At 32.4% G+C, this 18921-nt stretch overlaps 7 protein-coding genes and 3 pseudogenes across 7 annotated transcripts; 3 read left to right on the top strand and 7 right to left on the bottom strand.

Moving 5' to 3' along the window:
- Positions 1-2951: 2951 nt before the first annotated feature.
- On the bottom strand, positions 2952-5261 carry LOC105643851 (putative pentatricopeptide repeat-containing protein At3g23330). Its single transcript, XM_012229075.4, has 2 exons — positions 3355-5261; positions 2952-3253 (listed from the first exon to the last, which is right to left on the bottom strand). Exon 1 carries the CDS (start codon positions 4903-4905, stop codon positions 3466-3468), a length of 1440 nt encoding a protein of 479 aa, XP_012084465.1. The 5' UTR covers positions 4906-5261; the 3' UTR covers positions 2952-3253; positions 3355-3465.
- A 232-nt stretch (positions 5262-5493) lies between these two features.
- Positions 5494-6217, bottom strand: LOC105643815 (auxin-responsive protein SAUR21). The gene has a single exon (XM_012229026.4). The coding sequence runs from the start codon at positions 5959-5961 to the stop codon at positions 5677-5679; it is 285 nt and encodes a 94-aa protein (XP_012084416.1). The 5' UTR covers positions 5962-6217; the 3' UTR covers positions 5494-5676.
- A 635-nt stretch (positions 6218-6852) lies between these two features.
- On the bottom strand, positions 6853-7564 carry LOC110008740 (auxin-responsive protein SAUR23). Its single transcript, XM_020683131.2, has one exon. The coding sequence runs from the start codon at positions 7246-7248 to the stop codon at positions 6958-6960; it is 291 nt and encodes a 96-aa protein (XP_020538790.1). The 5' UTR covers positions 7249-7564; the 3' UTR covers positions 6853-6957.
- A 1097-nt stretch (positions 7565-8661) lies between these two features.
- Positions 8662-9269, bottom strand: LOC105643814 (auxin-responsive protein SAUR21 pseudogene; annotated as a pseudogene).
- Positions 9270-10559: 1290 nt separating this feature from the next.
- Positions 10560-10883, top strand: LOC149499273 (auxin-induced protein 15A-like; annotated as a pseudogene).
- A 579-nt stretch (positions 10884-11462) lies between these two features.
- LOC149499272 (auxin-induced protein X15-like) lies at positions 11463-12190 on the top strand. Its single transcript, XM_089720015.1, has one exon. The coding sequence runs from the start codon at positions 11807-11809 to the stop codon at positions 12107-12109; it is 303 nt and encodes a 100-aa protein (XP_089576141.1). The 5' UTR covers positions 11463-11806; the 3' UTR covers positions 12110-12190.
- A 766-nt stretch (positions 12191-12956) lies between these two features.
- LOC105643811 (auxin-responsive protein SAUR21 pseudogene) lies at positions 12957-13483 on the bottom strand (annotated as a pseudogene).
- Positions 13484-14063: 580 nt separating this feature from the next.
- LOC105643850 (auxin-responsive protein SAUR24) lies at positions 14064-14628 on the top strand. The gene has a single exon (XM_012229074.3). The coding sequence runs from the start codon at positions 14109-14111 to the stop codon at positions 14391-14393; it is 285 nt and encodes a 94-aa protein (XP_012084464.1). The 5' UTR covers positions 14064-14108; the 3' UTR covers positions 14394-14628.
- An 878-nt stretch (positions 14629-15506) lies between these two features.
- Positions 15507-16040, bottom strand: LOC105643810 (auxin-responsive protein SAUR21). The gene has a single exon (XM_012229023.4). It carries the CDS (start codon positions 15914-15916, stop codon positions 15629-15631), a length of 288 nt encoding a protein of 95 aa, XP_012084413.1. The 5' UTR covers positions 15917-16040; the 3' UTR covers positions 15507-15628.
- Positions 16041-17888: 1848 nt separating this feature from the next.
- LOC105643809 (auxin-responsive protein SAUR23) lies at positions 17889-18435 on the bottom strand. The gene has a single exon (XM_012229022.4). The coding sequence runs from the start codon at positions 18303-18305 to the stop codon at positions 18015-18017; it is 291 nt and encodes a 96-aa protein (XP_012084412.1). The 5' UTR covers positions 18306-18435; the 3' UTR covers positions 17889-18014.
- Positions 18436-18921: the final 486 nt, after the last annotated feature.

Here is an 18921-nt window from a genome sequence, read left to right as displayed (position 1 = left end):
GAAACAAAAATGAAATTCAAGTTGCTCTTTACATCTAACATTCCTATTTATCTTTTTTACACAATTTTAAATTTTCTTTCATTTTACTATAATTTGATTGGATGTTAATATTAAATAATTATAAAATCATCTTTACATATTATTTATAACAAAACAATATATTGAATTTTAAAATTAAGAGATTATCTTTAAATGCATAAATTTATCCCTTTTTTTCTCTTTATATGTCGATCCACTCCTTTTTTTTCTTGAAATGTCTCTCTTTATGGTCTCCCGTTTTGCTTCTACTACTGTCATGCTTATCATTATCATTTTTCTCTAAATTGGTAATTCTTTTCCTTTTTCATTTTTTTACGTGATTTGATCTTTTTTTTTTTTTTAACATGCTATTGGTTTCTCACTAACAGTAATTAGTTCTTTCTTTATCAATAATAATATCCCCTTTTACTGGAATACCATTTGTTGGTCCTTTACTCTTTTCTTTTATGGTTTTGTTTTCCAGATCACTCGAGATCAATTGTTAATCCCAACTATACATGCATTAAAGGCTTATGGTTACTAAATATTAATTGTTGGTTAGTGAGAATTGAAATATTTACATTTTTATTATATTTTGATTTATAATGTACATTTATATTTTCATGTTTTGTTAGAAATATGTATATTTGTAATCTCAAATTGATTTTGAGAATGGTATTGAATAATATGATTTGGTTCAATATTACATTACATAATATATTATTATATATAAAGCTTTGGCATTTGTGTATGGATTCCAATGAACAACAAAAATTTTCAAACAGTTATAATTTTTTTTCTAAAGTGAAAAAATATTGCTGTAAATGTGCCATATTTACTAGCATTCTTGTGTATGTTATTGATTATATGGTGTGATTGAGAGTTAAATAGAGCCATTTCAAGAGAAAAAGTAGGATACAGTAGCAACAAAATGGAGCATTTTCATTAAATAGGCAAGTTTTCTTCAGAGATGTAATAAAAGTATTTCATCTTTTATGCTTTACTAATTTCATGATATATTAGGAAAACTAAACTTTATTTTCTAGGCAACCAAACAACTGTTAATATTGCCTTTGTAAGCCACATATTATATTTGAATATGAAATACCACTTTTCATTTGAAGCTCCCTAAGAAACTGTTTTAATTTGACTAACTCATAAAAGTATGTTTTAGCTTTTTCCAATGTGTGTATATATATATATATATATTGCTGCACTTGAATTTGTCTATGAATTAGTAAAGCATAATTTATATGCTTCTCACCTTTTTATTTTTTAGTTTTCTATGACTATACTTTATTATTTAATTTAAATTTCCCACCCCTTATTGCTAATTAAAGAGAAAAAAAAATTTGGTGTTCAATTTCAGTTTTTGGCCTATTTCATATTGTTTAACTTAATTTGATTTTTATTTTTTTTATTGTTAAATTAACATATTAAAGCTAAAAAGATTAATGAATATATGCCAAACTAAAGTTTTTTTTTCTAATTATTTTATTTTGTTGTGTTTAATTTTGTCTCAGGTTTAATAAGTAAAGATGAATGATTTAATAACCAAATCAATATTCACAAGCTATATCGACCTAAAGAGGAAAGTAATGAAAGATCTTGAAGTTGGACCTGACCTGTGGATAATGCACAAACATACAACCACCATAATACATCAAAACATACAAACACCATGTGTCTGGATTTCAGTTTATTTCTTAAAAAAGTTGAGCTTATCAGGAAAAAAATAGAACTAATCTGTAAACATATAGAAATCTCGAAAAGGCAATAATTATCAAATTTTAACTATAAGAAATGAACAAGGGCCGATGAAGTTAAAAGGCGCTTATCTGAATTTACAAAAATAATCTCAAATTATAGGATTAAAATTGTAATTACCATTATAATTTATTATTTAATAATAATAATTATTACTTCAACATGCGCAATGTGCGGGCATTCATCTAATTACATTATATGACTAATTACATTATTTGGTTAAATTTTTTTTAACCTTTTAATGTAATTAAAACTATATGGATAATCTTTATTATTTAAATGGATGTAATATTCATTATATATATAAAAAAAATCTATGTAAAGCTCATTATATTCTTCAAAGCACACACCTATTCTCAATCATAATTACCACTCTACCACTCCATCACCACTGCAATCACCACCACCACCGCAATGTCCATTCCATCACCATCACCACTCTAATGACCACTCCATCACCACCACCACTTTACTACCACCACCACCACTCTATTGCCACCTTACACTGTAACCATCGCCACCTGCCACCGTAACCACTACCATCACAACCACCACATCATTATTTTTTTGTATTGTTATAGAAATAGGAAGAATGAAATGAAAAATCACAAAATAAATCAAAATACCATAATTTTATATTGTAATTTAATTTATTTAACGAAGAATATATAAAATTATATAAAAAATTAATTTTCAATGACTTTAACTTTTATTTTGTTGCATTACATTTTTTCAGCTGTTTTTTTCTTTAATTTTCTAGTCCAAATAATTGATAGATTTAAATAGTTTTTAATAGTTTGATATAATGAATAACTTTTAATTCAAATATTTCTTTTTTTTTTTATTCATAATAATGTGGCGGTAGTGATGGTGATAGAGTGGTAGTTGTGGTGGAGGTGAAGTGATGGTGGTGTGCTAAGTATATTATATATTTACAAACAAAAATAAAAATGGATTGTGATTACATTTTATAAATTTTCTCAATTATTTTACCGAACATAGTAATGAAATCGTAATTACATTCCATTATGTTACATTTTTTATTACATTACATTTCATTACATTAAACTAAACATAACCGTAATTTTCTTCTAATACCATCAAAATTAGAATCTCAGTTTTGAAACCCAATGTATCTCCTATGTATCTCATGAATAACAAAGAAGAGTTTCAAATTCTATTAGCTTTATATATTAATGGTAAAGCCAACTCACTTCCTTTTCCTTCTAGCTACTGCTTGAAAATTAGAACAAACTTGTCCCTCTGACAAAAGAGTACATAAAAACCTAATTTGCACTTAAATTTCATCATTTTCAAGTTTCTTACAAAATCAATCTAGCATATTAAATGCTGAATGTAAGTATTTACACAACAACCTTAACTTTTGTGATTTACAGTTTTACCACATTTCCTCTTTCAATCAGAACTGCTGCTTTTGATATTCTGTTTGAGAATAATGGTTAAAGACCTGCAATAGTGATCAAATTCAACTTTAAATTTGTCATAGTCTCTGTGCTATCAATCTGCCGAAGCTGTGAGATGAAAAAATGCATCGGTAGGGGATCTTACCGCCTTAGAGGGGGAAGCACCCGCGACGAAGAGGAAGCGAGAATGGCGCTTTGTTGTTATCAAATCAACAATTGAACCATATGTTATATTTCAAAACTAACAATAATTCAGTTAACTTTTGACCTCAATCCAGCTACATCCGACATCTTTCTTTAATTCTCTATTTTTCATTATTTCCCTAAGCTGGTCAATCTCGTTCCACATACCAAACCTAGCATATAAATTTGATAACATGACATATATCCCTACATTTTGAGGCTCCAACTTAAGTGCCTCTTGAGCAGCCAATTTACCCAACTCGATATTCCCGTGTTCCTCACAAGCACTAAGCAAAGCCCCCCACATAGAAATGCTGAAACTGTCTTGTCCTTTAGTGAGCATCTCACTCACTAGCTTCCAGGCCTTATTTAACTCACCAGCCCTACAAAGTAAATCAACTACACAGCTGTAGTGCTCTGGGCCAGGATTTATTTTAAAGTCTCGAGTCATTGATTCAAAATACTCTATTCCAAGTTGCAGTTGGCCAGTGTGACCACAGGCTGAGATAACTGTAACATATGCCACCCCATCTGGTCTAATCCCTTCTTTTAACATCTCCTCAAACAATCCAATCACCTCTATAAAATGCCCATTTCTACCATAAACACCGATCATTGAAGTCCACAAAACAATATCCCCAATTCTCTTTCTTCCCAGTTGAAATCCTGCCAAATTGAAAACTTGCAGAGCCTTCACTACAAAACCACACTTGCCATACATTTCAATCAATGAACTCTGGAGAAAGACATCATTTACCACATCATAGATTTTACGGGTCAAGTAGGCATGCACTTGCCTGCCAAATTCTACAGCAGCAAGCCCCGCGCACGTGCGCAGCATTGCTGATATAGTAAACTGATCATAATCCAAACTCAAAAAAGGCATCTTTCTTATCAACGTAACTCCTTGATCCCATAATTTAGCTTCAACATACCCTGATAAAAGTGCATTTGCACAAACTGTATTCTTCACGGGAATTTCATCAAACATCATTGCTGCATTATTAACGAACAACAATTTTGCATATAAATCAATCAAAGCACTACCCACAAACACACTAGATAACCAACCTGATTTCATCACGTGGGCATGTATTTGTTCTCCAAAATTCAGATTCTCCAAAGAAGATGAAGCTTTTAAGGAACTGCACAAAGCATAAGTATCCAAAGAAACACTTTCTGAATGCATAAGAGAGCAGGTTTTTACTGCATGTAATGGGAACCCTTTTTTACAAAAATCAGATAGCAGTGGATTGAAGTGTAATGGGCTTTTGGGGTTTAAGAACTTGCAGCAATTAGTTAAGGTTTCAAAGTTGTTCTCGTTGAGGCAATTGGTGTAAGAAAAGATGAGTTTGCTGTGAATATTAGGAGAGATAAAGAGTAAGCCTGTCCTGAGTAGGTGAGCATGGAGCTTCTTGATGGCAATCAAATTTTTAGTTTGACAAGAATGGTCCAAGAATTGAATGAGACAACCATATGATGGGGTGATATGGGAACCGAAATGGTTGAACATGTTCTACGTGTTTGATCTTATGCAACAGTTTGTTAAATTCCTCTGGTATTATAGGTTTGCTCTCGTCATTTACAAATCATGTTTGTTATGTCAGTTGAACAAAGCAGATGATGGAATTCAACAACTATTTCTCCTTCAAATGATGGAATACTTGAATTGAACGTACTGATTAGAAAACACCACAAGCCTCCTCTATGATGTATTTGTGTGTTTGAACTTTGAAATAAATTTTAAAATTGGAAAATTAAAATGATAATTGAAAAGTAGTAACAAGGTATTTTATTTTAATTTTAATAAATATAATTTTATTGTAATCATTTTGAACATTTTTGTTTTTGTTTTTGAAACCTATAATCTAGGGCATTTGACAAAAATAACGTTCTTTAGAAAACTATCTTCCAATCTAATGTCATGTGTACTAAATTAATATAATATGACAAGAATGCTCCTGGCATGTCGCTTGCTAGTTTTGTTTCAGAAACATGTTACTACAGAAAATTCGGAAAGTACATTGGAAAACATTCACAAAGCAGGAAAAGGATGCATGTGACTGAAACCAATATGAAATATAAGGCAACAAGAATGAAATTATGAAGACTAAATTTTAAAATCGATTGAGAGTATAATGGAAGAACAATTTGTTCAAATTTCTATTTTCTAACTTCTCATGTGGATGGACAACAAACATTCAACATCTCACCTAACTCTATAAAAAAATAAGTAGGCAATTTACAAGAACTTTACAAAAATTGATGGTTCTTATTGTGTTCTCTATAATAGATTCAAGCCAGAAATAATGTCAATGAAGATATCTTCTCTGCAAGGAAGTGTCAGACCGCCCATTGGATGATTAAATCCAAATTCTTCCTCAGCTTCTCTTAGCAATTCTTGGAATGAAGGCTGATTCAAGACTGAAATCGGGACTATAAATCGCTTCTTTTGGTTCTCTCCAACATAGACTGCAAAAAAGCCTTTTGGAATTGAATTAGCTTGGTGATCAGCAAGAAAACTTGATCGGCGAAGAATTTGCTTAACACTTTTTGAAAGAATAGCCATTGCTATCTTTTCTTTTCTTGTTTTTGCCTAGTTATTTCTTCAGACAATGCAGATTTTGATTTCAAAACTTGATTTGGTTGTGGCTTTGTGGATTCATGTATATAGTTAGAATGGAAATGTGGAAAATCTAAGAAATGTGAATGAGTGGTGAAGAGGCCTTTGAGTGAGGTTCGGTGGAGACATAAGCAGGTGAAGGATCACATGGCTTTGTCTTCCTGGAATACATAATGTCAAACTAGGGACCATTTGGAAATAAAATTTAGATATGAGAAAAATCAGGTTCATTTAAGTTTGTTTGATCATATTAGGATACAAGACATGCGTAAGACATATAAGCTTGTTATTATTGACTAGATATGTGAAAAATAGAAAGCATTACTGGCATCATCTTATGAACAGTGATAACTAGCATTTATTGCCTTAAGTGTGCAGAAAAAATTGATATATGAAGCACAAAAAAACATTGAAAATTGCTTGACAAGGCCTTGTGAAGAGCCTGCAAGGCAAATGACATTGTCTGTCTATCTTTTTTTTAGACCACCCCATTTCAGAAGTTATTGCAAATAATTGACTATATGATCATTTCCAGCCAACAAATTTGAATATCATTTTTGTATGAATTCTGAGAAAGCAATAATGGTACCATCAAGCTGGTCCCAACATATGATATGGACAAATGTGTTAATAACTCAGTATAGTAAAGAAAAACTAGCCAATGTGAGAAAAGGAAAAATCAGAAGAAATGAAAGTTTTCATTTGGAAACTTGGAGTTTAATTAACATGAAAGAATGAATACCTTGATTCTTTTTCATTTTCTTAAACAAAAATTATATACTTGGAGAATGAAAATTTAATAATTTGGTCATACAAATAAACATCAGGGAAAATCAATTATGTAATAATCTTTCTCATTCTATTGCAAAGAAAGTATTTACAAAGATTTGACCAATTGGCTTTGCAAAATTGTTTTCATTGATTAGACTAATTTGAATTCTCTTATGATTTAGTCAAGCTAGAAATGACATCAATGAAAGTATCTTCTCTGCATGGAATTGTCAAACCCCCCATGGGATGATCAAAACCATATTCCTCCTCTGCTCTACTTAGCAAATCTTGAAATGAAGACTCATTTAGATAAGACACAGGAACTAAAAATCGCTTCTTTTCTGTCTCTCCAATATAAACTGCTAAGAAACCTTTTGGTACATTTGAATACCTTGAAGATGCTTTATTTGCTGAGCCACGCAGAATTTGCTTGGCAAGAACAGCAGACAGATATCTAGCCATTGTGGTTCAGTGGGAAAGAATCAAGAAACAGAAGATGGTTAATTTTATGTGTAAGTAAAGGTTATTAAGTTTTCGATCTGTTGCTTTTGGATTGAATGTGTGGTTATATATATAGATAGATAGATAAAGAAGTGTCCTCTTAACATGTTAATGAGAGGCCAAAATAGTTTGCTGCTGCAATAGAACATAGCCCATGAAGGGCCATGTGGTCTTGCCTTCTAACTAAACAGCAAATATATAATACTTTGTCTATATGTTAGAATGCCAAACTAAATCTATTTGAGTGAACTGAGGTAAAGAAAAAGATTTCCATTGCATATGCTACATGCCAGACTGTCCCTAAGACAATTAGTGGATGTCCTTATATTAGATTTTTGATTAAGGACATGTTTTAGACAACTAGTTCTGTATGTGTTCATATAAAGGAAGAATAAAGAAAGGGACAGGTAAGGTAATGTATAGTTAAAGTTGGAAAACTTGAAAAATAAAAAGAGGGTATGAATTGTTTTTAGTTGAATTCAATATCTATGAGACAATGGATGTGATGGAATGAACTAAAACAGTTGAATATTAAAAGAACAACAGAAACTGAAGAATTTGCACAAACATACTTTTCTTAGATTTTGGTCCTAATTTCAGAAGTTCTATTTTTGTTTGAGGCAATTATTTGAAATGTTGATTCCTCAAATATGTATCAAATTTGCTTTATAGGCTCCAGGGCCTGTTTCAAGAATTAAAGTGATTTCTTGAGGCTGAACAGATTTTCTTTTTTCTCAATCAGAAGCTACCTTAACGTATCCATTTTAAAAAGTCTGTGCAGCAAAAGTATCTACATAATCAGATTATTCCCTTTGAGAATAGCCTTCATCAACCATCCGAGCGTTGTATTTGTTATATAACCATTTAAAGCCTATAGCTTGATTTTTCACAGGCTTTTCATTCAATTTCTCTATTCAGTTATGCCCAATTTTTCCATACTGTTTTTATTCAGAATTATAACCAAGAAAGGTTGCTTTCTGAAGAAAGAATGCTTCTCTATTATTAAGAGTTCTTGTAGGTAGCCTGTTCTGCAGGTAAAGAACTGTATAAATAGCATAAACTAAAATTTCTTGGACATCAAAAAATCTTTTTTGTTTTTCGCTTCCCAAAAGAAACTTCATTTTGCTGTTGCTCAGTCAATTTGTATATTCAATATCAGAATCTTTAAATAACCGATTAAATTGTTCTGAAGTACACCCTTTAGCAATATCTGACCTCAGATTATTAGTGTAATTAATCACTTCTGATTAATCAATTAATCATGTGGTATTAGGACCGTGAAAATTAATTGTCTATTCAGAACAGATTCAAAATGAGAAGTTCAAAAATTAAAAAAAAAAACAGTAAAGACTGCGCAAAAAAAAAAATGCAAACTTATTTGCAATAGCATCTCACAATTGGGAAAATTTGATTCAGTGGAAAACTATGTACATTGTCATGACAAATTCTAGCGATACAAAATTGTTTCTATGAATAGTTCAATTTCCATTTTTCATAATCTACACAAGTTAGCAGTAACATCAATAAAAGTATCTTCACTGCAGGCAATTGTCAAACCACCCATTGGATGATCAAAACCATATTCCTCTTCTGCTCTACTTAGCAAATCAGAAATGAAGGGTGGTTCAAGTAGGATATTGGAACTACATATCTCTTCTTCTCAGCTTCCCCAACATAAACTGCCATGAAACCTTTTGGCACGTCAAAAGATCTTGAAGCAGCTTTCCTTGAAGTTAGTGTAGATGTGCGAAGAACGCTAGGCAATCGAATGGCCATGGGATCTCAGTTGGTCGTTGTATTTGTGCTGAAGAAACAAGAAGCTGGTTTGGCTGTGAGCAAATATGTGGAAATATAAGTATGAAGAAATGAGAAAACACTTTGATGGCTTTGAGACAAGTATGTACTCATAATATATAGAGATGAAATAGAGAGAATGGCCAAGAATCATCTGGCTGGGGACATAACTAATGAGAAAGTATCACATGGCTTTGTCTTGCAGATAATCAGCCTAAGTAGGGAACAGAAAATAGTGTATAATTCTGATTATGTTTATTTGTTGTGAAACAACGTGCCCTACAACTATACAAGTTTATTTTTGGGGTTTAGTCAGAGACATAAACAGCTGAATGATCGTATGGTTATGTCTTCAGGCCTATTATCATGACCTAAGTAGTGATTATTTGTTGGAATACATAATGTCCAAGCAAGGACCACATGAAATTGAAATTTTGATAGAGGGAAAATCAGGATAACTAGTTTAAGCGTTCCATTACTCTATAATGTAAGACATCTGATTAAGCTTGTTACTAGTAGCAAGGAGGGCACAAACAGAAAGCCTTGATAGGACCACAACATGAACACAGATAAAGAACCAGCATTTCTTGCCTTAGCACGTTAATTTGTAAGGCAAACTGATCTGTGGACCACCAAAAGAAAAAATATATATATATAGACAAGACCTTGTGAAGAGGATGTGAAGGAAGAGTCATTCAGCAAAGAATTGACCATGGCAATAATGTTGAATTTATCATCATTTCCAGCCATCAAATCACAATTTGGGTGAACATGCTGTGGGCTTCAATACACACTTCACTTAAAAATGCAAGAAGCAACAAAATAAAGAACGAATACAGTGTTAGAAAAGGAAAATCAGCAGAACATAGAAAAGCATATTTGTACTGAAGTTCAATTACAATGACCATTAGGAATATTTGAGTTTTATTTATCTTCCCAAATGAAGGATTGTGTTGAGTAGAAGCATGCCTCTGAGTTCTTACATTCATTTAAAAAAAATCTATATTAAATTAAACATAAGATAGTTTCCAAGCAAGATATACAATGACTTAAATAAGTAGAAAAAAAGAGAGTGGATGAAGGAAAGAGCAGGCTAATTCCAAATTATATATGCAACGATCTTTCTCATTCTTTTCCAAGTAATATATCTACATTGACTACATATTAATTAGTCATTTATTATATTATCATTAATTGGAATTGTCTATAGGAAATATATAACTTAGTAGTGGGTCATGATATAAATAATGCTTCCATCTCTCTCTTTATCCTTCTAATCAATTGGCAGGCAAAGCAATGTGATTGCTTTTGAAATTGTCCTTTGGGTGGGGGGGGGGGGGGGGGGGGGGGGGACCAAATTGCAATTGCATGCTGCTCAGTGCTCATCCTATTGAGGCTAAGATCAAGAAAGTTCTTGCCATGTATATATATGTGTCTGAGTTTAACAAGGGTAGCAAGCTTTAGTTAAAGTTCTTTGCCTTCATGAGTTTTAAGAATTCATTCAATCAAACACCTTTGAAAGAATTTGAAAATGGGTATTAGCTTGCCTAGCATAATTAATACCAAGAAAATTGCAAGGATTCTTTTGCCACAAGAAACTACTGATGTGCCTTAAGGCCATTTTGCTCTATATGTTGGAGAAACTCAAAGAAGAGATTTACTGTTACAATTTCATACTCAAAGAATCCTTCCTTTCAGAACTTGTTGATTCAAGTTGAAGAAGAGATTGGGTTTAATCATTCTATGGGACGTCCATAACATGTAGTGAACAAGTTTTTGCTCATCTCATTTTCAGTTTGTAGAGGCCTTTTTAGATAGATGACAATGCTCTAACAAACTAACTTATGTAACAATTTCGTATGGAAAATGAAAGTATATGAAACAATTTTGTATAGAGAAATGAAAGCAAATGCATATTTCATTAAATATGATATCATTAAGAGTTAGTTTGAAAAACTAGTTTCATTTTGAAGCCATTTCTCTGATTTTCTTTTTCCTCTATGAATTATGTTTCTATGTTGGCTATGTGCAAGTTGTAATTGCCACTGCTTGTTAATCATCTTAAAACCCAAAATGATTACTTCTTCAATATTCAGGTCATTTATTACCAAAATTCAAAAGTTTCATTAATTGTTCAACCTGACATAAAATTGAAACATCAAAAATTTAATTTGTTCTTGAGACTGAATGATATTTCTAGATACAAGAAGTTATAATATCTTCTTCCAATCAAAAGTAAGGTAAAAATTGGTTTCTTGCTACTGTTTATATTTTTAATATATAATTTTTGTGCAGTGATACTACTTGGAGAAGATATCTATAGTATACCTATTTAGACAACTTGAGGACCACCATTAGGCCCTATCACCCTGCAAAATAATGTCTCTCCTGTAAGGAGGAAAATAGAGAGCAAATACTATAATCAACTATATTTCAAGCGTTGGGGCTGAGGTGGTGGGTCTTGATGTTTCAGAAATGAAAATTGGTAAGTGGCCTTTTAATTCTACTGATAATTAGGTAGAAGACCAAACCATGTGATCCCTCATTAGCATAAAAAATAATGCATAGAGAATTTCCACTGTATACCCTTTAATGTTTGTTATATATAGCCTAACATTTAGATTGAAAAGGCATCACCAAGTTCTTGCAATATTCTTAAGCATCAAAAGTTCTTTTGCTCTTTAAGTCTTTATTAATCTTTCTCTTGTTCATCTACATCAAAATTATGGGTTTCCGTTTGCCTGCTATTATTCGCCCAAAGCAACTTCTTCAAAGATCGCCTTCTACAGGAAGCCAAACAAGTTCAGGAGCCATAGATGTGCCAAAGGGCTACCTTGCAGTCTATGTTGGAGAAAACCAAATGAAGAGATTTGTAATTCCAGTATCATTCTTGAATCAACCTTCATTTCAAGAATTACTAACCCAAGCTGAAGAAGAATTCGGATATGATCATCCAATGGGTGGTCTCACTATTCCCTGTAGCCAAAGTAGATTTATCGATGTCATTTCTTGCTTAAACCATTTATAAATCATGATAGAGATGGTTAACACAATTTTGTAAAGTACAGAGATAGCATAATCATTAATCAATGAAATTTTTGTTTCTTCATATTCTCTAGTTCCCTCTAGTATTCTTCAATTTTCTTTTCCATGATTTTCTGTTGTAGGAAAAATCTTTCCTTCATACACTTTTCTGAAAAGGGAAACAAAATTTATCATTCTTAGAAAAATATCATTGATTCCAGTCCTGTTCTGCTTGAAATGGGACCAAGTTTAGACTAAAAGTCAAGTTTAAGAGCAACTTATGTTTGATTCCACCTGATAGATGGATCTGCAGGGAACACTTTCGCTAATCTTTTCATTTGAACTTCAAATTTAGCTTGCTTTTTTAGCTTCAACTTTACTTTGACTGTTCAACAACATAATTTGCCAACAACTGATGGTGTCCTTATCAGAAGGAAAATATAGAATGAATATTATATATATAATAATAAAAATGATGCTGAAATTCATGAGTACTAGGTAAAACCTGATTCAGACACAAATAGGAATGAATTGATTATTAGTATGATTATATTTAACCCTTTGGAACAGAAACCTCCAACACTTTCTTTTTCTTGATTGCATTATTAATCTATTTAAGGCAAACCCAATGGACATCAAATGAAACTTGTTCCATTCGACACTTTTTTTCCTGTTTGAATGCTTGCCGAACAAAAAGGAAAAGGGACAAGAAAACAGCAATTCTCAAACCATTTTTCGTCATGTTACTTATTCTTATTCTTAAAAAAAATTCAATACTTCTCACAATTTGTTTTCATAAAATTTTCCTGTTTGAATGCCCTGTTGAACAGAAATGAAAAGAGACAAGATGATAGCAGAAATTGCAAGTATATGGTACTCATTTTCATTGTAATTAAAAAGAAAGTATCTACATTGACTTGTCTAGTTCTACCATACAAAATTGTTTTTATGATTAGACTAATTTGAATTCTCTCATGATCTAGTCAAGCTAGAAGTGACATCAATAAAAGTATCTTTTCTACAGGGAATTGTCAAGCCGCCCATTGGATGATCAAAACCATATTCCTCTTCTACTTTACTTAGGAAATCTTGAAATGAAGGCTCATTTAGATACGATATTGGAACCAAACATCGCTTCCTCTCTGTCTCTCCAATGTAAACTGCTAAGAAACCTTTCGGCAAATCCGGAGAGCTTGAGGATGCATTATTTGTAGACCGGCGCAGAATTTGTTTAGCAAGAACAGAAGATAGATATCTAGCCATTGGTAGGAAAAAATAAAGAAAAAAAGGATATTGTTCTTTGTAAGTGAATACTGAATTGTATTGCTAGTGAATACGCTGATATATGTTTGCTGTGACTTGTGGCTTCAACATATAGATATATATAGATGAATAACTTATAGAGGGAGTGGCCTAAAGTCATTCTCTCTTATCTGCTGAGGACATAGCTCATAAAGGGTCATGTGGTCTTGCCTTCTAATTAATTACTAGCATTTATCAGTCACCCGTATTCATAAATTTCATACTTTGTCTACCTGTTAGAATGCTAGAATACCCCACAACCACATATATAAGCAAATTGCATTATAGCAAAGATTTGAAATGGGTTCTTAATGCCAGCATATACATGCCGGATTGACCCTTTGATTAACAGCACAATTGAGACAATTGGTCAAGTGAAATATATATTAAGAACCGCTGGTTCAATCCATTAATTGCTTTTAAATGGTCCCTCATGGTCATTGGTTATGATGTCCATCAATACACACAATATGAAGGGTATGTATTTTCTGGCCCCTAGTTGAGTGGTTAGAAGATAACACCATGTGATACTCTTATGAGCTATGACCCTAATAGCAAACACAAGCAAATGGGTCAAGCCAAACACTCATCTATATATTCTACCTGCTAGCTTATCACAAACAACTCAAAAATTGATATACCAAAAAAAAAAAAAAAAAATCCAGTTACTTTTTGCTATTATTTTCCCCAAGAAATATACAATGGGCATTCATTTACCTGGTGTTCTTGCTAAGAAACTTTTTCACCAAGCTTCTGGTAAATCATCTTCTTTTGATATTCCGAAAGGCTTCGTAGCAATTTATGTTGGAGAAGCACAAAGGAAGAGATTTCTGGTTCCCTTATCATACTTGAATCATCCTGCATTTCAAGATTTGCTTAGCATAGCTGAAGAAGTGTTCGATTTTGATCATACAATGGGTGGTTTGACAATTCCCTGCACAGAAGATACTTTTGATGCTGTCATTTCTAATTTGAGTGCATCATAAGAAATCATACTCAAAGTAACTACAAAATAACAATTTCGTAGGGCAGAAACTGATTAATTTAATGTAAATATGAGTTGTAAAGGATTAAAAAATTTTGTGTGATGAGAAAAACTATTTGCTACAAAATTTGGCTTTCTTTTGCATAGCCGGTGCTCTATAACTTTGATTGTTCCTGTCTTTTATCATAAGTAATTCTTGATTGTGAATTCCAAATGTACATTGTTTTTCTTTTAAGGCACAGAAAGAAAAGAGATGTTAATATACAAAAATCATATTGTGTTTCTTCATACATTTCCAATCAATTTCATTTGAAGAGAAATTTTGAAGATAATTGTGGTTATTCACTTGCAAAAGTAAATGGAAAGGCCAATCCTATTTATGAGGTGCTTAAATCAGTCGCCAAGGTACTCAAGTATGGATGCAAAGCCATTTTCTCATAGTTGCATCAGGTTCTTAGTAATTATGAGTCTAACCATTCAATGAATTTTAGTTGTTTCTTAACTAAAACTAATGTTCATTTGCTTCCTATTTCCCTAACTCAAAATTAACTAGTACATTTTGTTTATGCATGCTCTTCATTGAGTTGTTTCTGCTATCCAATTTCAGCAGAGCAACTCAATAAGAAGTCCTCATGACCTGGAATTTTCATAATGTAATTGCAAAAGCAATTCTGCATAACAATATATGCATACTTAGACATGCTAAAGCTTTAATAAACTATGTACTTACTATTTGACATAGAGTTTGTTGCATGATATGGAAATAAAGCCAAGTGTTAGCAGTAGTGACACTTGTGAAACTGCCAAGGATGCTACCAAAACAACAAAATGCAGGTTCTGAAATTAAGATGGTAGTTTGAGATGCTAAGATTGAAAAACGCTGAAACTGTCATGGATTATTCAAATCGATTAACAAACATTATAAATCAAGACAGATATTGAAATTAATCTATAGTTTCAGTGACTTTTGGTATAATTATTATTTAAACTTTTTGGAACAAAAACCTCATATGTTTTCTGTTTCTTGATTGCATGATTAATCTATTCAAGGCACACCCAATGCAGCTAAATCGATACTTGTCTCTGTTGCAAAAAAAAGAAAAGGGCTAGAAAATAGCAAGAAATTGCAAATTATATACTAATATTTCTCATTTCACTAAAAGAATGTATCTTCATTGGCTTGTAGATTTATACCACACAAAATTGTTTTATGTGATTAGACTAATTTGAATTCTCTTATAATCTCATCAAGCTAGAAGTGACATAAATAAAAGTGTCTTCTCTGCAGGGAATTGTCAAACCACCCATTGGATGATCAAAACCATATTCCTCTTCTGCTCTGCTTAGCAAATCTTGAAATGAAGGGTGGTTCAAGTAGGATATTGGAACTACATATCTCTTCTTCTCAGTTTCCCCAACATAAACAGCTATGAAACCTTTAGGCACCTCAAAAAGATACCTTGAGGCAGCTTTCTTTGAAGCTAGAGTAGGTGTGCGAAGAATGCTTGGCAAACGAATGGCCATGGGTCTCGGTTGATTATGTACTTGTGTAGAAGAAACAACAAGATGGTTTGGCTGCCTGTGAGCTAATATATGTGGAAATATAAGTATAGAGAAATGAGAAAATACTTTGATGGCTTTGAGACAACTATGTGGTCATTATATATATAGATGAAATGGAGTGAGTGGCCAAGAATCATTTGGCTGGTAACATAACTAATGAGAAAGTATCACATGGCTTTGTCTTGCAGATAATCAGCCTAAGTAGCGAACAGAAAATAGTGTATCATTCATATTATGTCTATTTGTTGAGAAATAACATGCCCTACAACAACAAAAATAATCCTGTGGACAGGCTAAAGAAAATAAAGGGACTCTTAGATTGGATATCAATCTTGATACTGATAGATAAGTAAGTCACCCTTGGATTAAGTGCATGCTTGAGACAATGAGATAACGTTCTTGAATTCATGGATTAGGGACATACTTGAGACAAAAAAATAAGATGGGATACGTTCAAATGGAAGATAAATAAATGAGGGATAAATATAGGTATAGAATTCAATCGCAAAAAAAAAAAAAAAATCAATTGTGAATAAATCAGAACAGAACATATTAACATCTTTGTAAGTTTAGCTTCGGATGAGATTTTTTTTTTTTTTTTTTTTTGAAAAAAATTTGCGTACAGAATCTGTTTTCTGCATAAATCAGAAAATCCATAAGGCTTAACTTCCAAGTGATAAATTAACGTGTTATTTTTGCTAGGCACTTCTCTAGAAAACTGTAAGAATGACGTTTGATGCAACTAGCAGGTTAGCTAAGAGTGTCAGGAAATTACTAAGATTAGCTCAAGTAGATGAGAAATAAAAAAATAAGGGAAGCAACAAAATAATAATATCTACAAATTTTAAAATTGCTCAAATTTCTATTAGTAAGTTCTTTTTTAGATGAAAAGTGTACAATAAGTTTACAAAAATTGTTTGTTGTGATTTTTAATTCATTACATTACAAGGAATTGAAGCCTGAAATAGTGTCAATTGAAGATCTCTCCCTCAGATTTTCTGAGCAATTGTTGGAATGCAGGCTGATTCAAGACTAAAAGTGGAAATATGAACGTTCTCCTTTGGCCCTGTTCAACATAGACTTTAAGACTCCTTTTGGAGTCAAAACTGCTAGGTCGGCTACCAAATATGATCGGCCAAGAATTTGTTTAGCTTGCATGACTCTTTTTGAAAGAATAGTCATTGTTGCTTCACCTATAATTGGTTTAGACAATGAAGAGAGAATATCTCTTCTTCTTCTTCTTCTTTTTATTTTTGTTTAAAACTTGACTGTTCTGTGGATTGATGTATTTTTATGTGTAGTTGGATTGGAATGAGCTATCAAGAAAATTTTTGTGGGGTTCAGTGAAAGAAACAGCTGAAGGATCATATGGTAGTGAATGAATCTGTATATTTGTTGGAATACATAATTAATTTCCGAGCAAGGACCCAAATGAAATTGGATAGAAGAAAAAACAAAGGGTTACGAATTTGATTACTCTATGATGTAAGACACCTAACTAAGCTTGTTATAATTAGCAAGGAAGTGATAAAAGGAAAGCCTTGATAGCACCAGAAAACATTAATAGAACTTGTAAGGCAAACAGACATATGGACCACCAAAAAAAAAAAAGAATTCTAGACGAGGCCTTGTGAAGAGGATGTGAAGCAAGTGGCCATGCTTTTAGAATCATCTGATTAAGGAAATATATGGAAAGAATACAATGTTAGAAAAAAGAAAAATCAGCAAAATATGTCATGACCGTGGAAAAGCATATTTGTGCTGAAGTACAATTACAATGACAGTGTGGAGGCTTTTTAGTTCTTATCTTCCTTGTGTTGATTAGATGAATGCCTTGAGTTCTTACATTCATTTACATGAAATCTGTCTTCTTAAATAATTTGTTTTCCTGTTTGGATGCCCTCTTGAACAACAAGGGAAAGAGATAAGAAAATAGCAGGAAATTTTGTAAATTATATAATAATCTTTCTCATTTCTATTAAAAAGAAATTATCTACATTGACTTCTCTATTTCTACCATACAAAATTGTTTTCTGTGATTGGACTAACTTGCATTCTCTTATGATCTACTCAAGCTAGAAGTTACATCAATGAAAGTATCTTCTCTGCAGGGAATTGTCAAACCACCCATCGGATGATGAAAACCATATTTCTCTTCTGCTTTACTTAGCAAATCTTGAAATGAAGGCTCATTTAGATAGGAGATGGGAACCAAATATCGCTTCTTCTCGTTCTCTCCAATGTAAACTGCTAAGAAGCCTTTTGGGACATTTGAAGAATTTGGAGATGCTTTATTTGCAGACCGGCGCAAAATTTGTTTGGCAAGAATAGTGGACAGATGTCTAGCCATTGATGGCAAGAATCAAGAAAAAGGAAGATAATTTTCTGTGTTTGTGAATTGTATTGCTAGAGAATATGCTGATATGTGTTTGCTGTGACTTTGAGCTCCAATATTTAGATATATATATAGATGAAGAACTATGTGTGTAGACATTCCTCTAATATATAGAGTGAGTGGCCTAAAATCATTTTCTCTTATCTTCTTATGACACAGCTCATAAACGGTCATGTGGTATTGCCTTCTAACTAATTAGCAATTATTAGTCATGCGTATGCAGAACTTTCATAATATGTCTACATAATGCTAGAATACCCCACAACCACATCTATAAGAAAATTGTGGTGTAGCAATAGATTTGAAATGGATTCTCAATGCCGGCACATACATGCCAGATTGACCCTTTGATTGTGAACATGCTTGAGACAAGTAGGAGAGTAGCTGGTCCAATCCATTAATTGCTTAATTAGCTGGTTCCTCATTGCCGTTGGCTATGATGTCTATCAATACACACAACATGAAGTATATGAAGTTTCTGGCCCTCAGTTGAGTAGTCTGAAGACAACACCATGTGATATCCTTATGAGCTATGACCCTCTAATAGCACATACAAGCAAATGGTTCTAAG

This window comes from Jatropha curcas, chromosome 1 (assembly GCF_041381405.1).
Source record: "Jatropha curcas cultivar XTBG-Jc1 chromosome 1, XTBG_Jcur_1.0, whole genome shotgun sequence".
In the NCBI taxonomy this organism is placed as follows: Eukaryota; Viridiplantae; Streptophyta; class Magnoliopsida; order Malpighiales; family Euphorbiaceae; genus Jatropha; species Jatropha curcas.
This window is presented reverse-complemented; position numbering and strand designations above follow the sequence as displayed.